The sequence below is a fragment of the Theropithecus gelada genome, chromosome 7b, assembly GCF_003255815.1.
Source record: "Theropithecus gelada isolate Dixy chromosome 7b, Tgel_1.0, whole genome shotgun sequence".
In the NCBI taxonomy this organism is placed as follows: Eukaryota; Metazoa; Chordata; class Mammalia; order Primates; family Cercopithecidae; genus Theropithecus; species Theropithecus gelada.
Window position 1 is genome coordinate 71,190,341 of NC_037675.1, and position 21,868 is coordinate 71,212,208.

At 43.7% G+C, this 21,868-nt stretch overlaps 1 protein-coding gene across 1 annotated transcript; it reads right to left on the reverse strand.

Annotated features, from left to right (window-relative positions):
- Positions 1-570: 570 nt before the first annotated feature.
- SLC10A1 (solute carrier family 10 member 1) lies at positions 571-17,047 on the reverse strand. Its single transcript, XM_025392801.1, has 5 exons — positions 16,558-17,047; positions 11,178-11,388; positions 3,944-4,122; positions 3,086-3,282; positions 571-1,125 (listed from the first exon to the last, which is right to left on the reverse strand). The coding sequence occupies exons 1-5, from the start codon at positions 16,911-16,913 to the stop codon at positions 1,019-1,021; spliced, it is 1,050 nt and encodes a 349-aa protein (XP_025248586.1). The 5' UTR covers positions 16,914-17,047; the 3' UTR covers positions 571-1,018.
- Between the last annotated feature and the right edge of the window lie 4,821 nt (positions 17,048-21,868).

Below are 21,868 nucleotides of genomic sequence, written 5' to 3' on the forward strand. Positions count from 1 at the left end.
TTAGTCCTGCACATTTGCCAAACTGACACCTGAAAACTATATTGTCTTGGTTTCATTTGTACCTGACCATACAAAATGATAAAAATCCCAAGTAACTAAGCATGATTGACTTTTTGTAAGTGTTAATATTCGTTGTTAATCATTTACTTGATCTTTATTTGCATATGATAGCAAAATGTTTAAATTTTATTAGAGACAATTTGAAATTTGTGAATTCTAGGTATTTGAACATTTTTCTTTGAATTGGGAAACCACTCCTTTAGTTTGCTGTACCCAGTTTTGGGGGTGCTTTGTGTTAAAACCCAATATCTACTGAACTTAAAAAAGAGATTCTTAGGTGATATTGTGTTACTGTATGTATTTGTTTCCTGGTTTTTCCTTGTCAAAGGTTTTTCTCCTCTACTAACGTGATGCATTTGCCCAGTTTTTTCATTTCATTAGCTATTTTTGAGTTGTTTTGCCTAATTGCATCTTACTGTGTTCACTTTTGCATACTTGATGTCAAATTTGACTTTTCGGGAGCGTCATCCCAATCATGTCAAAAGGGAAGGAATGGGATCTGAATTTTTTAGATTAGAACTTCTGAAGTCTAATTCTACAGCATTCTTGAGCATTTATTTCTCTTTTGGGTCACAAAACTTGGAATGGGATTTGGGTATTTGAGTAATGGGTTAAACATATATATTGATTAGTTCAGGAATTGAATGACTTAAGATGATTATCAGGCACTGTTTCAGAGATCCTGGCAAGAGGCAGATTTGGTTTCTGGTTTCATAGAATTTCCAGTCACTGAACAAGTCTTTGAAATAAGTAGCAAATTCTAAGTTGGGGATAGTTGAGGCTTCTTGGGCAGACACCCTGTCTGTGTTCCCGGCCAAGGCTTGATGAGTCTGATAGATGTACTGGAAATGCTGGAGAGAGACTCAGGCAAGACTGGTGTTTTTGCTGCTCTCTGTAGTTGACCAGACTGGCTTTCAGAATTGCTTTGGGACCAGAATCCAGGCCACCAGGGGAAGGGCTAGGCTGTGCAAGGGGAGCAGTCCTCCCCTTTGTAGGTGCCATTTCCCAGAGCTCCTGGAATTGTTTCTTCAGTTGTGGCAGCAGTGTAGATCATTTTTGTTTTATCTGTAAAGTTAAGGGTCATAGATGTAGAGACAGAACAAGAGGAGTGAACAATGAACCTTGTTTAATCTGGAAAGTACAAGCATACCAACTCAGCCCTAGGGTGTGCTATGTATATATTTTCCATCTCTGTCATCTCTCCGGTGGTTTACTCTTTAAACTCACTTTCCCCTCAATCTCCCTAATGGTAGTAGTAGTAATAAAAGTCTTAATGAATTAGACTGTTGAGTCTTCATCATCACTTCACCTCTAACTTCTCTGTACATAACAGTAAAACAACAGGGGAGATGAGTTTATGTATGCAAGGACTGTGTCGCATTCAGGGAATGAAGAGGCAGGGAGGAAAGATCTTTGAGAAAGTCTAACCAAGAGAGTTTCCAGTTCTTCCCGCCAACACCCAATTGTTCTGCCTCTTTTCTTGCCCATTGTGTAGGTGGTGATGCAAATTTGAAGATAGCTTTGATTCCTGCACCTTTCTATACAGATGGGAGAGTTCTCTATAGAGAGTGCTTCCATCTGTATAGAAAGGTACAGGAATCAAAAGTATAAAAACTTGACAGATTCTTTCCCCTGAGAATAGCTTCTTGGGGCCATTAGGTCCAAAGAAATAAGTTGCTTTGATTTAGTGTTTCCACTGGGGTCTTCTGAGATATATTGTGAGGAAAGTTCTTTATAAGTCTTGAGAGCTAAAGATCCATAGAGTATTGTCCTTTGAGGTCACTCCAGGCCTTTCTGGCACTAAAACCTCAAATCTGGGAACTTGGTTGGTCTAGAAACTTCTGTGCACTTTTTGTAAGAGGGCAGCAAATCTCTTGCGTTCCTTTCAGGTAAGCATCAGACTAGATTCTTTCTCACAACTCCACTGTAGCTTTGAACCAAAGCTTCAAAAATGGTTCTAGAGTATGGTCAGCCTGTACTTGTTTCCTGTTGGCTGCTTGGCAACCTAATTACATCTTAGCTAACTGCAAAGGGAAAGAAAATTGGTGTTTGCTAGTATAATGTAACAAATTCCAACAGGGAAAGTTGTGTATTTCTCCTAGGGTGTAAATCACAGTCCCTAGGGTCTAGACAAGGTTTTGAAGGGGACTTCAATTCATGGATTTGAAGGGACAGTTGAAGGATTTGGAAAGTACTTGGGAAGAATATACTCATGTTTAGAGTTAGTTATAATGAAGTGTGTTATAAAGTAGGTTTGGATGTTTGAATGTCCTGTATTTTTTTTTTTTTTTTAAATTGGTGTTAAAGTACACTTTGAGGAAGACACTCTGGTCTCTGGTCTGTCTTGAGGTTCAATTTTATTTTGAAAGGTAATGCTCTGAGCATTTTAGAGAAGAGATGCTATGTTAACCCCATAGTGATCAGAGTAAAGTATAAATCATATTAATCAAGTTTATTATGGAGGTAGTCACTGTTTTAACAATCTTATGCTTAAGTTTCCTTTACTGTGTAACTGGAGTTGAGGAATCTTTTTTTTTTTTTTTCTTTATTCTGGGTTATATTAGGCTGCAATGCTTTCATATGTTTTACCTCATATAGGGGTGCCAGTGGTGCTGTGGCTCTGACCTGGTTCCAGGAAATGAGAACCTAGTCCTGAGAAATGGAAACTTCCCCAACTCTTGTGAGTAGAGGTCTTTCACACAACTAATAATCTCAGTTGTTCAAGGCAGTTCTGTCCTATGATGTCTCCCTACTGAGACAAAGCAGCCCAAATTCCTTCAGTTTTATGAGGTAAACTGCATCCACAATTTCATTCTCCCAGCTAGAAGGAAGAAATGGAGTGCAGTTGATGGAAGTAGCCTTGGATCTTTAAAGCTTCTTGGATGCTTCTTGGGGCTACCTGGTTCTTAGTGGCTTGATAAAAGCTAAAGCCCTATCCAAAAAGTCCCTACTAGAAACTTGCTTGTTGGCAGGCTCAGGTCCAATACTGGAGCAGAACTTGAAGTGGGGATCATTCAGTACTCACCCTTGGGAGTCTTGAATTTCTCATAGCACCGAAACATGGCAATGAGGAGAAGCCCTTCTCCAAGCTGGAAAATCATGTAGAGGAGGGGAAAGAAGAAAAGTGGTCCAATGACTTCAGGGGGAAAGGCCACATTGAGGATGGTGGAACACAGTTGGACATTTTGGCATCCGGTCTCCATGCTGACAGTGCGTCGGCACCTGTGTTGGTGAAGAAAACACCACATACACTCAGAAGGAACTGGAGGGAGCAACTTTGTCCCAGTGCCGCTACCAAGGAGTTTGTCAGCAGTTGGAATCTAGACCCTGGACAGGGGTACTTTGCTGTTGCTATTGGTGTTTGGATACCTTTGGTGTCTGGCTTTTTAATCTGTTCAATACCTTTCCTCAATTTTTTTCAAGTCTCTTGTCCAGTTAGTCAAGTCTCTTGTCCAGTTAGTGCATCTGAACATATTGCCAGGAAAATGCCTTGCCCAGATTTCAGGTTCCTAGCTTGTTATTCTTTTCCTGAAAGACTAGGACAAGAATGAAGCCCATGGGACAGTGGGACCTAAAATAATACTATCTCCAGGTGTGTGGAAGCTCACGCCTGTAATCCTAGCACTTTGGAAGGCTGAGGCAGTTGGATTACTTGAGCTCATTAGTTCAAAACTAGCCTGGGCAACATGGTAAAACCCCATCGCTAGAAAAGATAAATCAGCTGGGCATGGTGGCTTGTGCCTGTAGTCCCAGTTACTTGAGGGACTGAGGCAGGAGGATCACTTAAGCCCAGGAGGTTGAGGCTACAGCGAACCGAGAATGTGCTACTGCCCTCCAGCCTGGGAAACAGTGAGACCCTTTCTTAAAAAAAAATAATACCTACCGTCCATTGAGGCAGAAGAGAGCAGAGAGAACATAACCGAGCAGAAAGCCAATAAAAGGCATCAGGGAGGAGGTGGCAATCAAGAGTGGTGTCATGGCAAACATGATGCTCTTGCCCACATTGATGGCAGAGAGAACTGTGACGGCCACACTGCACAAGAGAATGATGATCATCCCTCCCTGGGAATGAAGACAAGAAGAAAAGGCAATTAGAAGAGTTGGGGATAGAAAGGAACAGAGAGGAGGGAAGCACAGGTAGAAATTGGAGGTGGGAAACATTGCAATAAAACACGAAGTGGAAGGGAATATGAAAGACCTTTATCTTCTTTTTGGATTTCTTTTCTTTTTTAAAATTATTAATATTAGAGACAGGGTCTCACTGTGTTGCCCAGGCTCGTATTAAACTCCCGGACTCTGGTGGTCCTCCTGCCTTGGCCTCCGAAAGTGCCGGGATTACAGGTGTGAGCCACTGTACCCAACCCATCTTTCTAGTTTTCTTATCAGTAGCTAGGAAGCCTGGGGACAGCTGATTAACACTTTGATTATTACAAACTCAACCAAGCACAGTTTCTGCTTTTGACACATCTCTAGATAGCAAACTGAGTGAAGTGTTATATGAGGCTATTCAGGCCTCCTGCAAAATGCATATAGTAAAAGTTTCGAAGTATTTTTGGAACTTATATACACAGTCCTACAATACTGTCATTGTTCCACATACTTTGAAACTCATTAGAACTTGTCATACATATTTGTCTCAAATACCTTTATTACAGATAGGGATTTTATCCATTTTAGGATCAATTTGACTTCTGGAAATTGCCAAGAGTCATTTGAAACAAAGCTGGTCAAGGTAGATGATCAAGCCCGTAAATACAGTTTTAAACCCAAAATGATGTCTAATAATAAGGGGATAAATGTACTTTCTTGAGTGATCTGCAAATTGAATATGAAGGAAGTTCCCAAAATAACTTTCAGAAATGTCTTGGGTGATAACAACAACATTTATGAAGGAAGTTCCCAAAATAACTTTCAGAAATGTCTTGGGTGATAACATCATTGGAAACTACGTGGGTCTACTCTGAATGAAATTATAGGATTTTTCATTGTGCAACATAGGATGCAACCTTTCAAAGTGCACCTCCGTGCACTTTGTACTTTCCAGTGTGCATTTTAGAGAATTGCATGCTCCAAAATGATAAACAGGTATGTGTAAATTTAAGACTGTCCCTTTTATCTCCTTTGCAAATGTTTCTCAAACATACCATGTTATTTTGTAATAGTTATATGTGTTGGTTCACTTTTTGGTTCATTCACATGTGTTGCATTTTATATTTCCTAGTAACATTTAAAAAAATGTGGTAAAATATGCATAGCAAAGTTTGCTGTTTTAATCACTTTTGAGTGCACGGTTCAGTGGCATTAAGTACATTCATAATGTCCTAATGACATTTTAACATTTGTGTTGCTCACATTTCAGCTGCACAGCTTTGTGTTTCTGTTTTTAATGCTTGTTGCAACTGATACGATCATATAAAACATCACCTATACCAATTAGTGGTCCTATCCCAGCACAGGAAGGACTTTCACACATCTCTTCAATAACCATGTGCTTCAAGTTTTATTAAAAGTCTTATTAGCTAATGAGCTTCTCAGTTTGCCTTTGCATTTTTAGTTGATTTCCCCTTTTGGATTTCTGTCTTTCGAATTTGCCCTCCACCCAACAGTCAAATAGTTCTTACCTCCATCAAGAGTGTAGTGGATAATTTAGGAGGCACTGGGCTACAGGAATTGTCCATGAATCCTGAAGCCCTATTCCTCTGTATAGGCATTCACTCTTACTCTCTCACTCATGTTCTCTGACTCTTGGGGGCTGCACAGTTGTGGTTATGAGCACAGACTTTGATATGATCCAGGTGGGAAAGCTGGCTCTGCTAGTCTCCAGGTGTGTAAGCTTTGGGGAGTCACTCAACCTGAGTGAGGTTGACAGCATAGGACCTGGCATATAAGAAGGATTCACTAAACTGTAACTCCTATTATTACTCAAAGGGGAGGAATGTAACATTCTAGAGTTTCATCACTCTTACCGCTGCCATCTCTGGAAATTTATCCTGTCTACAACCCCTGCTGAGACAAGTGGCCCTCGGTAGTTGCCTCTCCATAGGCCACCATGTTTGGTACCACCTGACTTCATTGCCCTGCTCACAACTGGGATGAGTGTCCATTAATAAGCAGCCAATCCATTGGCTTACCAGTGACACATGAGATGACATGTCCACGTGCTACCCACAAAGGTGGCCTGCACAGGGTGGTGAGTAGTAGAAATAATCAGTTTCTCTCACTTAGGAAGTTTGCAGGATTACAGAGAGGGAAGCAATAGCAGGGACAAGTGTCAAAACACACAGAGGCCTGGGAGCAACAGAAGCCACAAGTTGGCAGAAACTATAAGACAAAGGAGAGTTAGGGGTCAGTTCATCAGTAGCAGCAGGTGTGGGAAATGCATGAGTAGAGTGTTGAGCCAATGAAATGGTGGGATCCTTATTAAAGAATAGTGGATGGCTTATGGTGAAAGTGGCTCCTGGACTGTCATTCTCAGATTCATCAGCCTTCTAACCACATAGCCTTAAGTTAATTTCTTGAATTGCCTTTCAAAATGAGCATCCCTGAAATTGTATCTTGGTATATCTAAATGTGACCTTCCACCAGCGAATGCAACTGGTTGAACCCAGTGTGAGCAGATACCTGCTGCCAGAGCTAGTTATTGAAAGTTGGGTTATTTTGATTTGCAAGGTCCTAGGAGGGTTAAGTGTGCAAAGAGGCCAGGACAATCATTTGTTCATTTTCCAGTGTGGCACTCACTCTATTATTTATGGGACAGGGTGACAAAGGATGAACATAGTCCTCAAAGAGCCATAGAAACAAGGGAACCCACATGTTCGTCTCTGCATCCTCACAGGAGTGATTCCAGTTTTGGAAAATAGGAAAATCAGTGTAGCTGTTGACTTTGTGGTTGTTTAACCCTGGAGGTTTAGCCAGGGACAAAATGGGTCCAGGGCATGCCTGGGTTTTTTAGATCACCTTTTATGTAGTCCTTTATTACTAGTCTCTGTCTTTCTAGCCAAGGTATTTCTTAGCCCTTTTAATGTTCTCTGGCTTCATTTTGACTTCATTTCCTCTTTGGCATTGAGTAGTGGATGTGCAACACAACAGGAACAGAGACTGGTTGAGATAATCCTGGCTCTGCCAAGTACCTTTTCCGGGCCTCAGTTACTCTATCTGCAAATTGAGAATAAGGCAGGAGACTGAACTTCATCTTAAAGGCTTCTCCAGTTTTAAAATCTGAGATTCCACTTTTTGCAACCTCAGAGAAACACTTCTAAAGCTACTCTGAGGTAGAAAGGAGACATGCTCTTGCATCAGTTGTCATTAGCACTGTGATTTGGTATTCTGGTCCCCAGTTTCCCACCTATAAAACAGGGGAGGGTAGAGTAGCATTAAATGATAGTAGTGGTCACTTCACATTTTAATATTCTTTATATTTTATATGCATTTCTTTAAGATCGTTTGTGGGTGTATAGGATTTTTTAAAAAGCAATCTTATGCACCCTACAAACTACCTTAAAGAAATGAAATGATGCACACAAACATGTTTCTCTGTGTATGTTGTTTTTCTGCTGGTGTGTGGAAGAGCAGCAGACAGGACTTGCCCTTCATTCCTTTATTTATTCTCAGGCATTGGCTATGGGGGCACGGTGATAGGTGCTGTGGATTCAGTGTTAATTAAGACATAGCCTTATGGTCTTGCTTCTTGAGAAATAAATGGGGAATAAACATGAACAGGTATTTTTAATGCAGTATAATAATTTCTACAGGGGTTGGCTGGAGTGTTGGGTGCTGTGGGAATGAATAGGACAAGCATCCTACTCCGGCTTAAGAGGATTAAGGAAGGCTTCCTGGAGGAGGCGCTATTTGTGTTGAGACTTAAAGGATGAGTGGGAGTGACCCAGTGAAAGATGGTGAGTGGGGTGAGAATTGGGAAGAAGAGTGTTTCAGGTGAAGGGAAGGGCATGTGCAAAGAGAAAAGAGCTGAGACTGGTAAGGTCAATTGAGACCAAATCTCAATTTGATTTGGTGCCACATTAAGAAGTTTAAACTCAGGCCGGGCGCGGTGGCTCAAGCCTGTAATCCCAGCACTTTGGGAGGCCGAGACGGGCGGATCATGAGGTCAGGAGATCGAGACCATCCTGGCTAACACAGTGAAACCCCGTCTCTACTAAAAATACAAAAAATTAGCCGGGCGTGGTGGCGGCGCCTGTAGTCCCAGCTGCTCGGGAGGCTGAGGCAGGAGAATGGCGGGAACCCGGGAGGCGGAGCTTGCAGTGAGCCGAGATCGCGCCACTGCACTCCAGCCTGGGCGACAGAGCGAGACTCCGCCTCAAAAAAAAAAAAAAAAAAAAAAAAAAAAGAAGTTTAAACTCTATCCTAGGGGGAAGGAGCCAATGAGAGGCTTTAAGCAGTGGAGAGACATGATAGAGTTTGTACTTTACATCTTCACCCTCAGGTTAAAACTGGGTAAGGAGGTTGGATGAGAAGGCCATTTGAGTTGTCTAGTGAGAGGTAAGGATGGAGAGGAATGAATGGATTCCAGCAACAGAAGGTGGAATTTTGACGGTCATTAATTAGATAGGTGTGAGTGGTGAGGGAGAAGGGAACGTTGAGAATGACTTCCAGTTTCCGGTTGAGGCAATTGGGCACACACACAGTGCCACTGACTGAGATAACCACACAGGGGGAGGAGATGACTTATTTAACATATATTGAGTTTTAAATGCCCGAGGTATATTCAGATAGAAAGATCGGTAGATAATAAATGGATTCTGGAGTCAGGAGAGAGTTGAGGTCGGATGATGCTGTTCTGAAAGTCTCAGCTTGCAGATGGTAATTGCAGACCTGAGAGGGATCAGATCCTGGGCTAGGAGAGGTCTGGTGAGAAAGGCAGAAAGCTTGGTCTGAATGCAGAGAAGTGCCTTTGACCAGAGGAACTCATAAGGGAGTCCGAAGGAGGTCACAAGAGGCAGGAGGAAAGCAGCAGAGCTTAGAGTCACTAAAGCTGACAGAGAAGGCTTTTGAGGAGGCAGTGGTCAATTATGTCCAATGCTGCTAGAAGGTCAAGAAAGGATTGAGAAATGTCCATTGGATTTGGCAGAGAAAGTGGAGCAGGTGGTCATCAAGATGCTGGGTGGATGGGAGACCAAGGAGGAGAGAAGAGAGGGATTCAAATAATGGAAACGAATGGCTGAGGGCCTGGTCCCTCGTGAGAAAGCTCTGGCGGTGGCATGGGGGAAATGGAAGATGTCTGAGAGGCAGCGATTGACAGAGAGAGAGAGAGAGAGGAGTGAGGGTGATTTTTCATGAAGCCTGGCTAGGAAGGGGAGCAAAGGGGGAGGTATTAGGTGGAATGGGAGGTGGATTCCACAAGAAATTCCAGTGAGAGATAGTTTTTGTTCTGTTTTTTTGAAGATAGGAGATATGTGAGTCTGTGTCCAAGCTGACTGTGAAGAACCAATACAGAGATGTTTTAGAAATGAGAGTGAGAGAGGGGAGGCTGCTGGATCAGGGGCATAATCAGTAAAAGGAGGTCTCTGAGTACAAGGGTGGAGAGAATGATGCTGAGGTGGGGTGACTGGCCAGGGAAAGGAGGAGGGATGATTCCTCCATGTCCTCCAGCAGGCGGGAAGCGGCCATGGCACTGGGACAGGGAAAGGGCAAAACTACTCTTGAGACAATAGTAGTGTGAAAATAAACCCCCCCTGAAAACTGGACTCTTGGCTTCTTTGTTCCAGGCCCAAAGCTGCTGCCAAACTTTGGGGTTCTCAGCAGCACGCCTTACAGACCAGGCCAGAGGCATTGATGCAAGGGCAGAGACAGTACAGGATGTCAGGAGATCAAGTCCTTCCTGAGGACCAGGATGACCCCCTGGCTCTGTGGGATGAACAGTGAGCCAAGCGGGAGGCTGGCAGAGACTGAACTCCAAGGTTGAAAATGTTGGTGGAGAGACCATAGCTGCACTCTAAGAGTCTGGGATTTTTCTGCACACCAGGCAGTGGCATGATGCCCTGTCTGTGACCACAGTGCTCCTCAAAACCTTTGTGGCCTTAATTCACTCTGCTTCCCACCCCATCCCTCTCCTGAAATGCTGGGAATGGGTATACTACCTCTCTCCTCTAGCTTCTTGCCACATCAGCCAAATTTGCCCTTGGTGCCCTCTCAACTCCTCTATTCAGCCTTCTCCCCAGGTTTACCTAAATGCCTCAAGCCCTTCCTTTTTTTTTTTTTTTTGAGATGGAGTCTCGCTCTGTCACCCAGGCTGGAGTGCAGTGGCCGGACCTCAGCTCACTGCAAGCTCCGCCTCCCGGGTTTACGCCATTCTCCTGCCTCAGCCTCCCGAGTAGCTGGGACTACAGGCGCCCGCCACCTCGCCCGGCTAGTTTTTTGTATTTTTTAGTAGAGACGGGGTTTCACCGTGTTAGCCAGGATGGTCTCGATCTCCTGACCTCGTGATCCACCCGTCTCGGCCTCCCAAAGTGCTGGGATTACAGGCTTGAGCCACCGCGCCCGGCAAGCCCTTCCTTTTTAAGAAGCCTCCTTTACCACTCCAGCGCTCACTGTTCCCATCTCCTTGCCTTCTGCAAATACTTGTGTGTACACTGGAATTGGATCTTCTCTCTCTCTTTTTTTTTTTTTCTTTTTAGAAATGGAGTCTTGCTTTGTGGCCCAGGCTGGAGTGCAGTGGCGCAATCTCAGCTCACTGCAGCCCCCGCCTCCCTGGTTCGAGTGATTCTGCTGCCTCAGCCTCCTGAGTAGCTGGGATTACAGGCACTTGCTACTATGCCTGGCTAATTTTTAAATTTTTTTTTTTTTTTGTATTTTTAATAGAGATGGGGTTTTGCCATGTTGGTCGGGCTGGTCTCAAACTTCTGACCTCAAGTGATCCACCCGCCTCAGCTTCCCAAAGTGTTGGGATTACAGGCGTGATCCACTGCACCGGCCTCATGTGTTACTTCACTTTGTGCAAACATCAGACTTTGGTGACAATGAATCCTCAGAGTGCATGGCATAAAACTTAGCATCTAGTAGGAGCATATATGTGTTTATTATTAATATAGTGATTATACCATGTAGTTGTATATGGTGTTTTTATTCTTTTGCCATAATTTGTCAAGCCCCCAGGTTCTTACCTTGATGACATAGCGCATGTATTGTGGCCGTTTGGATTTGAGGATGATCCCTATGGTGCAAGGAATGAGAACCGGGACCAGTGATAATATGATGCGTCCATAGGGCACCTTGTCCTTCAGGTCCCCATCATAGATCCCCCTGGTGTAGAGGTACAGGAGGAGAGGCATCATGCCAAGGGCACAGAAGGTGGAGCAGGTGGTCATCACAATGCTGGTGGGAGACATGGGAAGAGGGGAGAAAGAGAGCCCATGAATACAGACTATTTTGTTGAGTGCCTGCTAAGTGCCAGTCACTGTGCTAAGTGCTTGACATATGTGACTTCAGTTCCTTTCCCCCATATCATTAGGCAGTAAGCATACTATCTTCTTTTTGCTGACAAGGAAGCTGGGGACTAGAAGAGTTGTGTCCTGCTCGAAATCACACAAGGTAGTACGTGGCCAAGGCAGGATCTGAACTTAGGCTGGTTCAACTGCTTCAATCCCTGTGTGCTTCATTGTGGAAGGAGCCATTCTGATCTCCTTCTCTGTAATAGAACGCTTTTTGCATTGAGCACCTTCCCCATGCCAAGCCCATTTTGTAGAAAGCTAACTGTGTGATCCCATTACTCTGATCATTAGCCCACTGGACCAGGGAATAGCACCTGACCCACAGTTACTAAATGTCTGATTTAGAGCCTAGGGAATGGCTGGTTGTAGTGGCTTTGTCCAACGGAGACAATAACGATTAGCTATATCAGCACATTTTACCTTGTGGGGAGTCTGAGTGTGAGAAACAGTGACAGGGCACTTGGTCTTTGGAGATGGGTGGCATGGGAGTGATGGTCAGGCAGAAGCCAAAAACCCTACTAAGAAAAATCAGTCAACAGATACCATGATTAAAAGGACTGTAAAAGAAATAGTGAAGCAGTAAGAAACAGAATAATTGAAGGGCCATAATGGTGGGGTAGTAGAGAAGGCAGTAATAGATACCCATGTTGAGTAAGTGACAAGATAACTTGGTCAGACTTGCTTTGCATCTTGGATAGTATTCCAGTCCCCAACTCTGGTGTTCTCATGCTCTTTACTTTCTGGTTCCTCCTGATATTATTTAAAATAAATTGAGTGTGATACTCAGAGCCTGAATAATATATCCTTCCAGCTCTAATATGTATCCTACTTGTCCAATTTCCTTTTCCATTTGGAATCTTATATATGTTAGTCCCAGGACCCTGTCTAGGGAGAGGCCCTCCGGAAAGGTCAACTGAGAAGGAAGCTGATAGGGCATCTCCTTGGATTTATGGACATTCACATTAAAAATATATGACTCTGACTTTTATTCCAGTGGGAAGGTGGTTGGGAGGTGAGGGCTTGGCAAGACCCTAGGAAAACCACACTCAGTGTGTCCCTCGTCCTCCCCACAGCCCCACCCTCCATCTACACTTCTTTCATTATTTCCCTAAAGATGGAATATGGCTTAAATATGCATCAAGAGCAGCCTATATCAAAGGTTCCAGAGCGTAGCTATCAAGAACAATAGGTAGACATGTCATAAGGATAAGAGCTGTTAGAGGTGAGGAGAGTCTTTCAAAGAAAATTGTGAACTAGATAATAGGAACTCCCCAACCCCCATGAACAAATACACACTTGAGCTTGTAAGAAATTAACATTTATTTTAAGTGTGGCATAGTGGCTTATGCTTATAATCCCAGCATTTTGGGGGGCCGAGGAGGGAGGATTGTTTGAAGCCAGGAGTTTGAGACCAGCCTGGGCAACAAAGTAAGACCCCTGTCTCTACATACGAACAAACGAACAAACAGTTTCACTGTATAGAGGGGTTATCGAGGGGAGTGGAGTGTTAGTCTTGGCACTCTTTCATGCCTGAGGGAGGGACCAGAATTGAGGTCTTAGACCTGGGATGGGAGGAGCATTGAAACTGAGCAACCAATAATAAAAGGATCATGGGGTGGGGGGAAGGGAACTTTCTAATTATATCATCAATCAAATATGAAATCATGGTGGAAAAAGTATTTAGAACATAAAAATAGTAAAATACATATTTAAAAAACATGGTGAGGGGACTTGGGATTAGGCAATGGTTTCTTATATATGACGTCTAAAGCACAAACAGCCAAAGAAAAAACAGATGAATCAGACTTTATTAATATTAAAAACTTGTGATTCAAAGGACACCATCAAGAAAGTGAAAAGCCAACCAGAGAATGGGAGAAAATATTTGCAAGTCATATATCTGATAAGGGTCTAGTATTCAGAATATATGAAGAACTCTGATAATGCAATAATAAAAAAGTAAAAAATGGGCGAAGGATTTGAATGAGATGTTTTCCCAAAGAAGATATACAAATGGCCAATGAGCACATGAAAAGACGCTCAACATCATTACTTATTAGGAAAATGCAAATCAAAACCACTATGAGATACCACTTAATATCTACTAGCATGGCTATAATTAAAAAGATGGACAATAACAAATGTTGCAGGGTATGTGGAAAATTTGGAATCCTCATACACTGCTGGTGGGAATGTAAAATGGTGCTTTGGAAAATAGTTTGGCAGTTTCTCAAAAATGTAAACAGAGTCACCGTATAACCCAGCAATTCTACTCTTAGGTATATATTCCAAGGGAACAGAAAGCATGTTCACACAAAAACTTGCCTATGAGCTTCCATAGACATTATTCATACTAGGCAACAAGTAGAAACAACCCATATGTCCATCAGCTGAATGAATGGATGAGCAAAATGTATTATATCCATACAATGGGATATGATTCAATTACAAAAACAAGTATTGTGACATGCTGTCACATGAATGAACCTTGGAAATATTATGCTAAGTGAAAGAAGTATAGATACAAAAGGTCACATACTGAATGCTTCCATTTATGTGAAATCCATAGAGACAGAAAGTAGATTAGTGGTTGTCAAGGGTTAGAAGGGGAGAGAGAAATGGGGACTCCTGCTAAATGGGATGGAGTTCCTTTTTGGGGTATTGAAAATGTTCTGAAATTAGATAATGGTGATAGTTTCACAGCCTTGGAAATATGCTAAAAACCAAGGCATTGTACTTTTTAAAGAATGGATTTTATGGTATGTGAATTATATCTCAATAAAAAGTAATTTAAAAACCATGCCAGGAGTAAATAAAGCAGTTATTAAAGGGCAATTTATAGCCTTACATATTTATATCGAAAAAGAAGAAAGACTGAAAATGAATGAGTTGAGCACCTTACTCAAGAGGTTAGAAAGAGAAAAACCCAATACAAAGAAAAGGAAGAAATTTTTTAAGTTTTGTAAATTGTTAGAGAGGATCAGTAAAACCAAAAGTAGGGTTTTTTTTGTTTGTTTTTCTTTTTTTTCTTAAAGGCCAGTTAAATAGACACCTCTGGCAAGACAGACCAGGGCAAAGAGAGAGATGGCACAAATTGATGATGTTAGTGTGAAAAAGGGAACGTAATTACAGAGACAATGAAGATTTTAAAAAGTAATAAAATAAACTACAGACATTTTCATACTTCCATTTTTAACTTAAATGGACAATTTCATGGGAAATATAACCTACAAAACCAAGTCAATATGAAGCCAAAAACCTGATTCAACTTAGAATTATTTAAGACATTTAATAAGCAGTTCAAAACCTATCTTCTAGAACCCCACATGATTTATACTGTCTTACGGTAGTGTTCTACTAAACATGCAAAGTGCAGATTGCTGCAATATTATGCAAATCTATCCAGATAATATAAAAAGTGGAAACATGCCCCCATTTATTGTATAAGGTTGATATGATCTTGGAACTAACGCTGGAGAATGATATGAGAAAAGAAAATTGGGGGCCACTCTTATTTATGAACATAGAAGCAAAAATAATAAAATATTAGCAAATAAATCAAGCAGTGCTTTAAAAAAGTAATACAATTGAACAAGATGAGTAAGAATGACTTAACATTAGATAATCTTGGCTCAAGCCTGTAATCCCAGCACTTTGGGAGGCCGAGACGGGCGGATCACGAGGTCAGGAGATCGAGACCATCCTGGCTAACACGGTGAAACCCCGTCTCTATTAAGAACTACAAAAAACTAGCCAGGCGAGGTGGCGGGCGCCTGTAGTCCCAGCTACTCGGGAGGCTGAGGCAGGAGAATGGCGTGAACCCGGGAGGCGGAGCTTGCAGTGAGCTGAGATCCGGCCACTGCACTCCAGCCTGGGCGACAGAGCGAGACTCTCTCTCAAAAAAAAAAAAAAAAAAAAAAAAAAAAAGAAAAACAAAACATTAGATAATCTATTAATACATACTACTGTATTATTAAAGAAATGGTATAATTTTGTAGATACAGAAAAGTCATTCAACAAAATTTAATGTTCTTACATAATAAAAATTTAGCATGATTTTGAATGAACGGAATGAAAATTCCTGGCAACGGAATGAAAATTCCTTAACTTGAAAGGAAATCTATTAGAAAAGTAAAACACTAAACTTAATGGTAAAAAGTTAGAGGGACTGGCTTGAGACTGAGGTTTCGCTAAAAGCAAGAGCTTCTGCTAGTGAGTTTTCTTTAGCTGCAGCACAGGCTGCTGGAGCTGGAGCGGGTCTGAAGTAGCTCCTCTGGCAGATGTTCAGGACTAGAGTCCCCCCGTTTGCAAGGATGAGCATCAACCAGCCCCTGCATGCTGTGTCTGCAGGAGCGAGCCCTTGCTGATTTCTGCTTATAATGCTTTGGGCAGGGCGTTAGGGGGTGCTGCTGTCTTCCCCTTACCAGGGTGGCTGAGATGGGGCTGGCATATCCTGAGTGGGTGCTGGGAAACGCTGGGATCTCCCTGGTTGTGCCTTTGCATGGAAATGTCACTGCATCTGATGGGGAATGAGGGACTTTAAAGAGAAAACATCTCAGATGACCAGGTAATTGGGAGGACCTTTTGGAAATTCTTGCCTGCTTTGCAGGAATTTGAGGTGCTCATTTGTTTCCAAGTCACCTTGATCTTCCTGGTGATGTTTGGAACGAATCACACCGCCTTTTAAATCTCTGGGCTCAAAGCAGGCAACCTGTCCACTGTTGTAGGTGGATGCAGTTCTCCAGAGGTTCCTTTCGCTTAAATCAATGCTCCTTTAAGACAATCCTTGAGACACCTCTGGAAGCAAGGAGATCACCACGAGCTTCCTGGACCAGTATGGTCCCGTTGGTTTGGTGCTTAAACCAGACATACCCCAACTCCTGCCCCCATCCCAGCATAAGCTCTTGGCAATAAATGCCAGCCTCCCCCTGACCTAGCCTCCACCCAGCCTGCATTCACTCCTTCCTGGCTTTAGCCCAGCTCTTCCCCTCAATTGTGACATCTCTAATGTAGCTCCTGTCCCAGGCTGTTCCCTCCTCACCCCCAGGCCTACCTGAGATTCATGTCCCCCTTCATGGCCAGACTGAAGACATTGGACAGGTTCCCTCCAGGTGAGCAGCCACAGACCAGGATGGCCAGCGCCTCAATGTTGTTCAACTGGAAGACCTTGCCCAGCACAAAGGCCGTAAGGGGCATGATGCCATACTGTGCCACCAGGGCGATGGCCAGTCCTTTAGGCTTCCATAAGTGAGCCTTGATCTTGCTGAACTCCATAGTGCAGCCCAGCGAGAGCATAACGAAGAACAACATGAACACCAGGATGATGCTCAGTGCCAGGTCTGTGGGGCGCTTGCCAAAGTTGGGTGGCAGGGTGAAGTTGAAAGGGGCAGATGCGTTGTGGGCCTCCATCCTCCTGTGAGGCAGTGGAAGACCACTCCTTGTTCTCCGGCTGACTCCGTTTCTTGTGCAGTTCTTGCTGGATGCCTTCTTTAATCACCTCTCAGGACAGAGAGTTTCTGGACAAAAGCTCTGGGCAAATAGAAGGGTTATGCAACTAGCTGAGCTATTTCTCTGGCTGTTGCCCCAAAGAGGAACAGCCCAGAACCTTATCTGCCTGCCCTAGCTCTCCCAAGCTCGCTGACCTCTGCTGAATTCCTGGATGCTACTCGTAGTCCTCTCTTGTCACTTTGCTGCTTCTGGGCTTATTTCTCCCCTTTGCCCTCCACTGAGTGTGCCTCATAGGCATTCGGTTCCTGGGGACCTGCCCAGGGCCCACCTGAATCCAGGTCCAGTCCATCTCCTTCCCTGCAGCTCCTGTTCCCAGCTCAGCCCTTGATTCCTTAATTTCTTGGTTGGGGAAAGGCGTCCTCCCTGTGTCCAGTGGGTTATCATTTGTCCCCAGAACCCATGAGAGTGAAAGGAGCTGGGTGTTGCCTTTGGTTCCTGGATATAGGTAGCATAGCCCAAGGGGGTGTGGGACAGGCAAATGTCACTGGCCTCCAGGAGGGGATGTGTCCATGACCCTTTTCCTGGGAGCTGAGAGGATGCCAGCGTCCTCCCTGGCATCCTCCCAGGGAAACTTTTGTCTTATCCCCAAACTGGGACTGTATGAGTCCCAGGGAGGAATACTGGTGGTGGCTGCTCCACACTCCCTGGAATGCTTACCGTCAGAGGGAATAACCAGCTGGGATGGTGGGTGGGCTCTCAGGAAGCTTGGAGGCTCTTTCCCCAAAGAGCATCCTGAGGGAACCCTGGCCGTGGAGATTGCTTTGTGCCCGAGGAGGCCCACTGCTTGGGAAACTTGCTGAGAAGGAAGCAGGAATGCAGTCTTTTCTCCCTGACTTCCTGACTGCTTTACTTTTGCACTGGGCCTGTGTGTTTCAGGCTGGGAGACAGGCTTGGGGTGTGCAGCAGCAGCAGAGAGAGGTGGGCATGCCAGGGGCAGGGCCACCTAGTGTGTGAGGTTATCCTAAGCCTTGCTCTTTCCATCTATCCCCACTGCAGAGGTGGCACAAGGGAGGGGTCTCCTTCAGAAACACAATTGCCTCTTGGCTTGGTTGGAACCCAGGAGGCCTGGGTGGGGTCTGAAACAGGTGATTAGGCTTTGTATGTAGGACTCCAGAGGGCAGAATAGGGACTAGGGTGTGAACCACTGTTGGGTGGATGTGGGGACAGATTTTGGCTTGGTGCAAGGAACTACCTGAAAATGAGAGCTCTCCAAGGATGGCCTTGAGGTCTCTGGAATCCTGCTTGGATGGGTTGGATGGCAGGATCCATACATATTGCATCGTATCCAAGAAAAGGCTGCTCCCTGGGCTTGCGCAGTGGACAGCTTGCAGGGCCGTATACTGTGGCCCTGGGTGACATGAACTTGAAGCCCCTTTTCCTTTGAGAGTCTCTGCTAATGATTTTCAGGTGCTTGAGTTGGGCTGGTATCAAAGGGAGGGCAGGCAGAGGACTGGGCACTGGATGTGATGCCTGGACTGAGTGTTCCCACAGGGTAGGGTTGAGTCTCAAAGGAGTCTGCTTCCTCTCTCTGGGGCCAATCAGAAGGGAACAGAGTTGCTAGGGGAGAAATATTGGTCACTAACTGAGTACCAGTCACCATGGGAGGCAAAAAAACAAAAAAAACCCAAAAACCAAAAATGATATAATTCATGTTCCTGTTCTCAAGGACCTGATGGTCTGTATAAGACCACAGGTGGCCAGATGGTACACAATGCAATATGGAAGCTCGTGAGGGTGGAGGCCATGCAGGGCTGCCAAGTACACCTGTTCAGGTTGGGCACTGCACAATGCCAGGGACGCCACTCTACAGATGTCTTGTGCAACCGTACATGAGGCCTTGAAGTCAAAGGAAGAAGTTAGCTTTTTACACATTTGCCTGGTGCCAAAGGGTGACGAGGAATTGACCAATATCTGTTAAAGAGTAGGGTCTGGGCATGTGTCTATTGATCCGATTGTGCACATCCAAAGGGAAGAGTTCCCATGAACACATTCATAACCTGGATTCTAAATCATGTAGTCTCTATCAACTCTCCCTCCTCACCTCTTCTCAGAAACCCCAAATCCTTCCACCTCCTACTGTGAGTTTTTCTCTTTGAGAAAACACAGTTTCTTGCCCTGGCTACCCCTCCTCCCACTCCTCCCCATTCGCTCTGTTCCTAGCAATGTGCCTTTGCAGAGAATGGAAAAATCTTTTCTAGGAACCTGACACCCTCCATTCTTTTCCCCATCTCCCCTCTGAATCTACTCTAATTTCTTTTTTTTTTTTTTTTTTTTTTGAGACGGAGTCTCGCTCTGTCGCCCAGGCTGGAGTGCAGTGGCCGGATCTCAGCTCACTGCAAGCTCCGCCTCCCGGGTTCACGCCATTCTCCGGCCTCAGCCTCCCGAGTAGCTGGGACTACAGGCGCCCGCCACCTCGCCCGGCTAGTTTTTTGTATTTCTTAATAGAGACGGGGTTTCACCCTGTTAGCCAGGATGGTCTCGATCTCCTGACCTCGTGATCCGCCCGTCTGGGCCTCCCAAAGTGCTGGGATTACAGGCTTGAGCCACCGCGCCCGGCCTGAATCTACTCTAATTTCATACAATTTTGGGGACAGGAAGATCTTTTGGTATTATGTTAATGATACCTGGGAGTTGCTGGGCACATGCTGTGTGATGGATGCTGTGATTTAAATCACATTTCTTTTTAACTTTTATTTTAGATTTAGGGGTACATGTACAAGTTTGTTGTTACAGGCCAACTTGTGTTATGGGGGTTTGGTGCACGAACCACTTTGTCACCCAGGTACTAAGCATAGTACCTGATAGTTCTGATAGTTATTTTTCCTGATTCTCTCCCTTTTTCCACCCTCCTCCCTCAAGTAGGCCCCAGTGTCTGTTGTTCCCTCTTCGTGCCCATTAGTTCTCATTATTTAGCTCCCACTTATCAGTGGGAACATGCAGTATTTGGTTTTCTGTTCCTGCATTAGCTTGCTAAGAATATTGGCCTCCAGCTCCATCTATGTTCCTGCAGAGAACATGATCTCATTCTTTTTTATGGCTGCATGGATTCCATGGTGTATATGTACCACATTTTCTGTATCCAGCCTACTGTTGATGGGCATTTAGGTTGATTCTATGTCTTTGCTATTGTGAATAGTGCTGCAGTGAACACACGTGTGTATGTGTCTTTATGGCAGAATGACTTACATTCCTTTGGGTATATACCCAGTAATGAGATTGCTGAGTTGAATGGTAGTTCTGTTTTTAGTTCTTTGAGAAATTACCACACTATTTTCCACAATGGTTTAACTAATTTATACTTCCACCAGCAGTGTATAAGTGTCCCCTTTACCTTGAATGTAAATGGGCTAAATGCCCCAAGTAAAAGGCACAGAGTGGCAAGCTGGATAAAGAAGCAAGGCCGAACAGCATGCTGTCTTCAAGAGACCCATTTAACATGCAATGGCACCCATAGGCTTAAAATAAAGGGATGGAGAAAAATCTACCAAGCAAATGGAAATCAGAAAAAAGCAGGGGTTGCAGTCCTAATTTTAGACAAAGCAGACTGTAAGCCAACAAAGATGAAAACAGACAAAGAACGGCATGACATCATGGCAAAGAGTTCAAATCAACAAAAAGGCCTAACTATGCTAAATATAGATGCACCAAACACAGGAGTACCCAGATTCATAAAGCAAGTTCTTTTTAAAATTAAATCTTAGAAATTTATTTTTTATAATTCTGGAGGCTGGAAAGTCTAAGATCAAGGTGCTGGCAGATTCAGTGACTGATGAGGGCTGCTCTCTGCAAATAATGCCTTGTTGCTGCATCCTCCAGAGGGGATGAATGCATAAAGCAAGTTCTGAGAGACCCATGAAAAGACTTAAGACTCCCACACAATAACAGAGGGAGACTTCAACACCCCACTGACAGTATTAGACAGATCGCCAAAGCAAGACGAATCAAAAGCAAAGATACTCAGGACCTGAACTCAACACTTGACTGAATGGACCTAGTAGACATCTATAGAACTCTCCACCCACCAAAAAAAAAAAAAAAAAAAAAAAAAAATTATGCCAATCACACTCTTAGACAACAATGCAACAAAAATAGAATTGAATACAAAGAAAATTGCTCAAAACCATACATTTACATGGAAATTGAACAACCTCCTCCTGAATGACTTTTGGGCAAATAATTAAATTAAGGGAGAAATCAAGAAGTTATTTGAAACTAATGAGAACAAAGATACAACGTACCAGAATCTCTGGGACACAGCGAAGGCAGTGTTAAGAGGGAAATTTATAGCACTAAATGCCCACATTTCTTATTTAGTCTTCATAATAGCCTTATGAGATATGATGCTATTTCTATCCTTATTTTATAGGTTAGGAAAAGGCTTAGAGTGGTTAAATAATCTGCCCAATTCACGTGGCTAGTGAGTGGTACGATTGGTATTCACACCCAGCCTGATTCCGCGCCCCAGCTGCTCTTCTGACCTGCCCCTTCTTTTGCCTCATCCTGTCTCCCGAGTTAACCTGCTTTTGGAGACCTGAAAGCTTTGACTGGAAAAGCTCCTGTGATTGCATATTTTTTCCAAACTGGCCTAGACTCGTTCTTTCACAGGCTGTACCAAGCAACACAACAAACATAACATCCAAACAATCATGGGGGTAGTGGTGGCTGAGTAAATTTACTTAAGGGACATTTTTATGTCACTTCTGGCAAAAGTGAGCTGTTTTCCCAGATTCTGAAGTGGCATAAAAAGCCTTCAATCAGCCATTGCTCTTGACACCAGAATTCTACTTGTAGAAAATTATCCTATAGAAATAATTGCTTGAGGATCTATGTAAAGAGATTTTCACTGCAGCATTGCT

Coding starts and splice junctions, on each gene's coding strand:
- SLC10A1 (XM_025392801.1), bottom strand. CDS start 16,913: ATGGAGGCCCACAACGCATCTGCCCCTTTCAACTTCACCCTGCCACCC. Junction 11,389..16,557: donor AAGGGGGACATGAATCTCAG/GTAGGCCTGGGG, acceptor GTCTCCCACCAG/CATTGTGATGACCACCTGCT. Junction 1,126..3,085: donor GAAATTCAAGACTCCCAAGG/GTGAGTACTGAA, acceptor TTAACTTTACAG/ATAAAACAAAAATGATCTAC.